The 8712-nt window shown below is 27.2% G+C and overlaps 1 protein-coding gene across 2 annotated transcripts; it reads right to left on the bottom strand.

Annotated features, from left to right (window-relative positions):
- Positions 1 to 2691: 2691 nt before the first annotated feature.
- LOC106680736 (pleckstrin homology domain-containing family A member 3) lies at positions 2692 to 8708 on the bottom strand. Of its 2 annotated transcripts, XM_014420657.3 has the most exons (7): positions 8525 to 8708; positions 8304 to 8420; positions 8074 to 8226; positions 4998 to 5125; positions 3783 to 3920; positions 3647 to 3693; positions 2692 to 2760 (listed from the first exon to the last, which is right to left on the bottom strand). In XM_014420657.3, the coding sequence occupies exons 1-7, from the start codon at positions 8562 to 8564 to the stop codon at positions 2751 to 2753; spliced, it is 633 nt and encodes a 210-aa protein (XP_014276143.1). In that variant the 5' UTR covers positions 8565 to 8708; the 3' UTR covers positions 2692 to 2750. The 2 variants fall into 2 exon arrangements, with proteins under 2 accessions (XP_014276143.1, XP_024220167.1); XM_024364399.2 differs by lacking the exon at positions 2692 to 2760 and having other exon boundaries at positions 3643 to 3693.
- Positions 8709 to 8712: the final 4 nt, after the last annotated feature.

Genomic DNA, 8712 nt, shown 5'->3' with positions numbered 1-8712 from the left:
ATTGTGTTAGGATGGGTTGGAATGTCAGCTGTGAAAACTGTATATAGGATAGGGAAAAAAAATTAAAAGTTATATAATAAAATAAAATAAAAATGGTTCTATATGAAATAGAGGGTGCTACCAGTGGACACACTAGATACTCTCATTTCCTTATAATACTTTTGTGAAAGAGGAATAGCTAACACATATGTAATTTGCAACTCTTTTTAATGATGGTCTTGGAGACTTTTCAGTCTATCAATCTCTGTCAGCCTAGTATTGATGTCTTCAGCTTGTAAAATGGTAGGAAAAAACTCAATTAAAAAAAAGTTAATAGCATTTAATTAAATTAATTTCTTAATAAAATGTGGTTACTTGTTTTGTAGAAAGTAGAACGATAATGAGGGGAGAATTAAAAACAACAAAACTATGAGTACAACTTTCAAACTCATTTTATTTTACAAGAATTTCATGCAATGTTATATTAAAATAGGTATGCACTAAGAAAATAAATAAAGTGGATTACACTAAATTCTACTCCAGTAAAATTTAGTATATCAAATAAAATCTTAATTTATTAACAGCATCGTCATATAAGGAGATTACCAAATACAGGTAGTAAAGGTAATTGATATATTCATAATTGAATAGTAAAAAAAGTATGTTGTAGGGAAACAAATGTTTTAAAAATACTTCTAAATGCACAGAATTTAACAAATACCTATTAATTAATTCAACACAACTCCTACAAAAATTGTTGATACGGAGATATAAATTCTTAGGTGTTTCATAAAATGCCAGATTTTCCACACGATCATTATCTTTTATAAAATAATTTTCTGGAAACAATTTTTACTTTTCTTACCTACTACTAGGGCAGTGATTCCCAAAATGGATGCCTCAAGTGATTGCCAGGTGTGCAGCAAGCGAATGCCACTTTCTTAAAAAATTACTAAGAAAGGAGAAAAAAAAAAAAAAATATGCAGAGGATATCCTGTTGGTGACAGACTCTAAGGAAAAATTGTAACACCATTATGCTGAACTAGGGTAAGGAAGACTTTTATTGAGTCAAATTTTGGTAATTTTCAAAAAAATTATCTGGTTGATTTTCAAAAGATATTAATATGTCACAGCCTCTGATCCAAAAACTGTTTTTTTGACCAGTGATCTATGCCGTAATCATCTCCTGGGTGGACTGATCAAGTAATTTTATTACTTTTATTGGGAATTAAAATGAAAAACATCCCAATTTTGATGATACTTTCCTCTTTTCCCTTTAAATCAATTCAATGCAAAAATAATTACAATTTTACCCACATTAGTGAAGATAAGGCATGGACTTGTGTACCCTTACTTTTCTTATTAAAAGTATTCTGCATATGTTCCTATGAAAACCCATTTACTTTTTTTTTTTTTTTTTTTTTTTTTTTTTTAGTTTTTCAAATAATTAAGATAAATATTTTCAGGAACATCATAGATCATTTGAAATTTTATTGGTGTAAAAAAAAAAATAAATAAATATCAAAGCAAAAAATTTTCTTAATGGACTTGGTACCCAAAGTGGTTTGGAAAATTGTATAAGTGGTCACACTAGATACTCTAATTTACCTATAAGAGAATCAAGTGGTAATAGCTAAAAGATAAATTTCAACTTTTTTTTATAGCAGGTTGTGCAAATTTTTCAGTCTATTGTTCTCTGTCAGCATAATTTAATCTATTTTAGATTTAAGTCTCTTCAACTATTATGACAGTAGGAAAAAACTTTTCCAACTATAAATGTTCACTTATAGGTGAACATGTTTTTAGTTGATCTCTATTCATCACTTTATCTTGTAACCTAAAGTATGCAACAGTTTATTTTCAAGGCTAACTGGCAGGTATTATCACCTAATTAAGAACCTTGCACGACTTGTACTTTATTTCTTATTGTTTTTTTCTAGTTCAATTTTAAAGGCATTTCTAAGTAGCTATAAAGCTGATAAATAGGAATCAAATCGAACCTTATGGAATTGATGAATGATATAAATAAATTAAAATAAAATAACAAATAAGGTTTCTCCATTGTAAGAAAAAATATAAATAAGCAGTATTTACTAGATTAGAGTGTTAGTTATTTAACAAAAACAAATGAATTGTTACAAAATTAAAGTAAGCATACAATAATTTTATTATTTTTAAATAAAATAGTTTTATGAAAATGAAATTATAATGTTATATTATAAGAAAAATGTTCTAGGTAAGCAAATATTAGGCTTATATATTTAAGATATTACAAAGAAAACATATCAGGACATAACATAAATGCATCATAAAATTGTGCTAACTTTTTTTAATAATAAAGAAAGGTATATGGATAAATACCTAAATAGTTGTTGGCTAATAAATAAATAAATAAATTATTCTTAACTGAATTAAGAATTAAAATAAAATAAGCACTTCTGTATACATTAATACTTAGTATCACGATAACTAGATCTTAAATTCAATTACAAAAAAAGAAATATTTGGTAACTATATTTTAATAATGATAACAAAGAAATAATATAATAAAAATTCAACAGATTTTTTTTAGTTTTTTTTTGTTTTGTATAAATTAACTGTAAAACATAATATTTGTATAAAAATACTCATAAACATTAATGTATAAGTATGTACATACACACATATACATACATTTATATACATGTAAATATTATTAAAAAATAATAGAGATTGAGAACAAAAGCATTGCATTTGTATAATACTGTGTCTGGAAACTAAAAGTTCACTTCTTAAGCTTTCCTAGAACAGAAAAAAAGATACATTGTTACAATTAGAAAGGTTTATTTTAATTTATAGTATATGCATTAACTATTCAAGACTTAAATATATATCTAAAGCCATAACTTTGGGGTTGGGAAAATTTAAACTAAATTTCTTGTTTGCTTGCTCATGAACAATTTAAATAAGAATTAAAGTAGAGTTTGAAAACCATTTATTGTTTAAAAATGGCTATGAACAATAAAAAAATAGATAATTGTTTTAAAAATGCATTGATTTGAAAAATGAAAAAAAAAAATAGAGAAACATAATTTTCTAACATATGAGATACAGTAGGTAAAGAAAGACTTTTTAGCTTCATCACCAGGCAGTAAATCAGTAGATGACAACGATCGAGAAGATGTGGATTATTTTATCAATTTATTTTATCTGGGCAGGATTTAAAACACAAATCATGCCAGATACCCATTAGCGAACCATTATAGAAAATTTATAAAGCCACAGATTATCATTAAAAAAAAATAAAAGCAGGATTCAATTTAAAATGTAGAAGTTCATAGTAATATTACAAACTGCTCTCATGTGATACCTCTACAAAATATTAAATTTATAGGTAATGACAAAATAATTTATTTGATAAGTAGGAATTACAATGAATACATGACATCCTGATGATGGGTTAGTACCTGAATCGTCAACGATGTAAGAAAATTGTTATTGAATAAATCAATATCTGAATGAAAATAAAATTAATACCTGATTAATGGAATAAGAAAATGACAAAACAAAAAAAAATTGTACAGGATATTCACAGTTAGATGATTAACTAACAATATGTCCTTAAAATTGAATTCAAGTCTATATAAATTGTAAACAAGACAAAAACAAAATAAATTAATGAACTTACTTTTCAGTGGAATTTGATCGCATAACTGGTATAGTAGGTTTACTAATCTAAAACAAAAGATAATATGAGTTCAATGTATAAGCTTAATGATTAATTTAATATCTTTAAGCAATAAGTAATAATAACAAAGACTAACATTATTCAACTCCTTATCATTCATATGTGCCTTTTCATGAAGGGAGATTGTAGAGATGGACAGCTTCATACAGTCTTCTAATGTCTTAATAAATGTATCACATGTCGCACTTAGTAAGTTACTACCATCTGTTAATTTCTAAAAAAAAAAATCTTTTTGAATTTAAAATTAACAATTATAATAAATTAAAAAAAAAAAAAATGTAAACCTATATTCACAAAAAATCAATATAATATCATAATGTAGAAATTTACCATATTTTACAGTACAACCTTTATTTATATATTCCACTTTCCTACTTGACCACTCTATACTAGGGGGAGGAAGGGTCATTAGGTCCTTAGAAAAACAAATTGTTTTGGGGTAATTTTTTTTTCTCAATATAATTCCCTTTCAGCTCGATACAAATTACCAGATGTCCCTCCAATTTTCCTAAGCTAAAAAATATGATTTTGAGAGTTACTCATTATGGGCATTTAGTTGGGTAATGACCTCCTCTGACATGAATTGCCGTCTGATGAGCCAGTTTTTAAAGTTTGGAAATAAAAAGAAGTCATTGGGGGCCAAACATGGTGCATGGTCTATTAGTTTTTATTCCTTTTATTTTTTAAAAATTTTATTCCTCAATTTCAATCATTTAACCGCGCATGTGTACATTGTCTTGGTGAACAAGGATATTTTCAAAAATCGAATTTACAGTAGTAAATTTGTTCTTTGGTTACTTATCACTATGTTATAAATTCTGTCAATAATTTCAGTAATACTTGCTTCTACAGTATGTTATGAACGATGTTCTTCTCGAAACTCACTTTTTCCATTTTTCTAAATAAACAAAAGCTGTTCAACCGATGGTGAAAACAAAGCCACTTGTTAAATATCTAATGAATAATGATGCTTACAAAAAATAAATCATTTCCCATAGTATGATCAGCATCTCTTGGATTTCCTAAGGACTTATTGACCCTCCCTTCCGATTACATAAAATCTGATCAACTTAAAATATTTAATTCATAAAGTTATAACTTTCATTTAAAGTTCTAATCAAAATTCATAAAATTTTACATATATGTATCTTGATTGATTATTTAACTTTTTTTTTCTTTGACCCTGAATAAATGCCTTCAAAAACCCAGACCAAAAATCATTCTTTAAAACTCAAACTTGCAAAAATTGAAGCAATAATGTTAAGCGAGGTTAGCAACAAGAGAAAAATACCTCCACATCTGGAGTAGGCTCTTGAGTGGCAGCAGTCTTGATCACATGCACTTGCTGCATGAGAAGGTCACAGTACAATCTAAGCTCATTTTTCTTTGACTTGAGAGCTTCAGGAGAGGCTTCAGTAACTGATGAGAAACAAAAATTATTTTTTTTTCCCAAGGAAGAAATGTAAATACTATTCTTAGTTATTTAAATGGGGGCAACTAATACATCCTATTTCGTTTAACGAAACTCATCTAAATATATACAATAAAAAAAAAAAAAAATTGGAAAAATTAACAGGCTGTGAGGAGGAGAATGGAAGATTCTAAACAAAAGTCACAATTTCCTTTTATTTTGCAAATTTCATTGTTTATAGGAAACAAAATTTTAAAAAATAATGTTGGTTGAAGATTTTAAATGAGAAAAATAATTAAAGGTTAAAAATATGATTTATTTACAAAATTTACAACATAAAAGATAAAATTAATATATATATATTTTTAAGAAGAAACGCTAACAAAAAAATTTAGAAGTCCCTTATAACAGTCAATATATCCATCCACTTTTGGAAATTTATAATTTTAAAATTACAATGGGAACATCTAATATAGATAAATTACATTTCTAATGAGGTTCATTACTAACACCTATTTGACAGGAGAAAATTAAAATTTTTTGGAATAAACTGAAAATGTTTTAGGTATAGAATTTTAATTTGTTAAAAAAAAGCTTTGCTTTTCTTAACTTTTGAAAGAAAACTTTTCAATTATTCTTTACATATAAAAATTAAAAAGAGGCCGATTGATTTAGTTTTATAGAAAATTTTAACTTTATTTGCTCATTTCTATCAAAATGATACTTAATTTAGTTCATTATTATTATATAAAAAATAAAATTTGACACAATTACTTTGTTGGATGTCTTCTATTTTGCTATCATCATTTCTAGAATTTTTTTCTTTTTTGCTGACCTTCACATTGCAGTATCTTTGAACAATCCATACTCAACTTAATTCCTGACAAAAAAATTTTCAAACTAAACTAACTTACAAGGGGATGGTTACGACAGATAAGGGGTAGTTACAACACCGAATTCATTGAAACGTTTTTTTGTTATACTAGGTCGAAAAATTGAATATATAGAACTATATAACATGGGTCTGAGAATTCTAGACAATGTGCTCTAGAAGATGAGAAAATTATTTTAAATAATTTTGGCAGATTTTTTATAAGTTTTTTATTTATTTATATTATTTAGTTTTTTATTATGCCGATGTTTGGAGTTCATGTGAACATTTGTGACCACTCGATTTTATCCAAATTCAACATTATTGCAACTGTTGGAAAGCTTAATTTCTGCTCTTCCAATACATACCAATGCCTTTTAGCTTTAACATCTTTATATTAGAGAAAAATTAGTTTAAATAAAGAAAAACTCCTCAAACAATTTATTTGATATCTTTGGTTTTAATTTGTTAACCTAAGACTGCTTTGTTCCATTGAAGTTTATAATGTTCTAAACCTATCCTAATTATCTTGTTGATTGGTAGAGTTGAGTTGAAGTTATTGTATTTTTTGAAACTTTGAGCCAAAAAATATTAGGAAATACTAAAAAATTTGTTTTCTCATATAGAATAAGAAAACAAATTGTATTAAATGAGTTTAAATTTAAAAAAATCATAAAAATGTAAGATGCTTCCAGAAATGCATACCAAAAATATTTTTTTAAAAGAAAATAGTGAGTCAAATTTATCCTTAGTGTTGTTTAAAACCAATAAATAAGAATTATCAAAGAAATCAAAAATATATAACCAGGCTGGTTGAGAAAAAAATTATATTTTAGTAGATATCTATATCATAAATACAATATTATAAAGAAGATGGTCTGGGGTGCGGTTAAAAGATAACAATAGTTAACAGTTAGTTGTTAACAATTGTTGTTCTCTTTTGAACGTACCCCTAACCATCTTCTTTATAATTTGAAATTGTACAGTCAATTATTTATATATATCATAGTATCATAGTAAAATATATGAGTGATCTTGATTTTGAAGTTTGATGCATTTATTATCTGTTGGTAGTTCTAAGAACCAAGAAAAGTGGTTTGACCAGTGAGTTTCGAAAGCACTTTTGTGGTTCTTTGAACTACTAACATATAATAAATACATCAAGATACAAGGTTCACTCAAAATATTTAAGGAAATGGTGTTTGGAGGTTTTGTAATTAAATATATAATGTATAGAAGATATTCCTCACTTCTGAATTGATTCTGACCATATTCTACCAAGATTTGTCACAATCCATATGATACACATATCTACATTGTCGAACATGGAATTTGATATTCCTCTCACTTCATAATCTGTAATCTTCTAAACGATAAGACATTTTTTCCCCAATACAATAGAATAAAGGCTGGTGACTAACAACACACCAGAACTCAAACTCGTGAATCAGTTAATGTTATGGAGTATGTTGTAAAAAAATCCAATGCGTTGAAAAAATTATTTGTCTATCCTCTTTTCACCATTATGTAGTTTATAGAGTATTCAGATTCCATGGTTCTCTCAATTCTGTCAATAACGTATATGTTGGTCATATGTTCTTGTAATTCATGATTTTTAGTCTAACATTTTATAAAATAAAATCAATACGGAAGTACTCATTTTGGAATAACAAACTCTGTTTGACCTTTACTGGCTATAGCCAATAGTTCCTTAATCTCTTAAGCATGTGAAAATCCAAGTAAAAAGGAATACTAACCAAGTGCAGTATTGCATTTTTATGATAACATACACCAAAGCTGCTGATTAAATTTTACTTGAGATAAAAAAAACTCACAAGGGGGGTCTGCTTCAGAAGGGGTTGGAAAGATAAAAATGTGGCTTACAAGTAGATGGTTACAACACTTGGAACTTAAGTTGTTCATAGCATTTCCCTCCAATACATACACAAGAAAATTTTAATTAAAATTTATACCGAAACAAAGAAATAATTTGATAAAAAGAGATTTGAAACACTAGAAATGCTGTATGAATAATCAAGAGGAAGAAATTACAGGTTTTAACATAATTTAAAAAAATATTAATACCTGATTCTTTCCTTTTCCCATTTGTAAGGCAAGCCTTGGAACTACCTAACGCTACTAGCCATAACTGCCTTTCCTGTGAAGAAGGTGCTCTTAAATATAGATTTTTTTCACCAGGGATACTCAAATCCATTCTTGTACTATCAACATTGCTCACTAATAAAAATAATGAGGAGTTATAAGATAAGGTTTTCAACAGTATGATCAAAATAATAAAAAATACAAAATATTACCAGTTATTTCAAGAGCCGAAACTTTCATAGAACCTTTACAGCCTTGATTAACTTCTTCAGCAGATCTGTAGTATGACAATATACCATCTTGAAGAACAAACCACCTCGTTTGCCACCCTGAAATCATTCAATTTCACTAAGCAGCATGTAATTACATAGATATACAACACAACGCAATACAGATCAGTTTACTCCTCACAAATCACAAACCAACTACTTACCATTCCAATAATTTGTCCATTTAAGGAGCACTCCTTCCATACTTAATAAAAAATAAGTCTCATCAATCAGGCAGCAATGTATCTAACAAAAATAATCAGAACTACATAAGGAAAACAGAGAGCCAGATGTCAAAAATCAGACACTTGGCACGAACTCGCTGTTATCTCCATAAACACCACTGCTATCT

Source organism: Halyomorpha halys, unplaced genomic scaffold (assembly GCF_000696795.3).
Source record: "Halyomorpha halys isolate HHAL.00 unplaced genomic scaffold, Hhal_1.1 Scaffold284.1, whole genome shotgun sequence".
Taxonomy (NCBI): Eukaryota; Metazoa; Arthropoda; class Insecta; order Hemiptera; family Pentatomidae; genus Halyomorpha; species Halyomorpha halys.
This window is presented reverse-complemented; position numbering and strand designations above follow the sequence as displayed.

Bases quoted from the DNA above. Each gene is read 5' to 3' on its own strand.
- LOC106680736 (XM_014420657.3), bottom strand. From the start codon at position 8,564: ATGGAAGGAGTGCTCCTTAAATGGACAAATTATTGGAATG. The intron at 5,126-8,073 runs GTATTAATATTT...GTTTCTCATCAG, and splicing joins TGGGAAAAGGAAAGAATCAG to TTACTGAAGCCTCTCCTGAA. The intron at 3,921-4,997 runs GTATTTTTCTCT...TTTTTTTTTTAG, and splicing joins AGCCTACTCCAGATGTGGAG to AAATTAACAGATGGTAGTAA.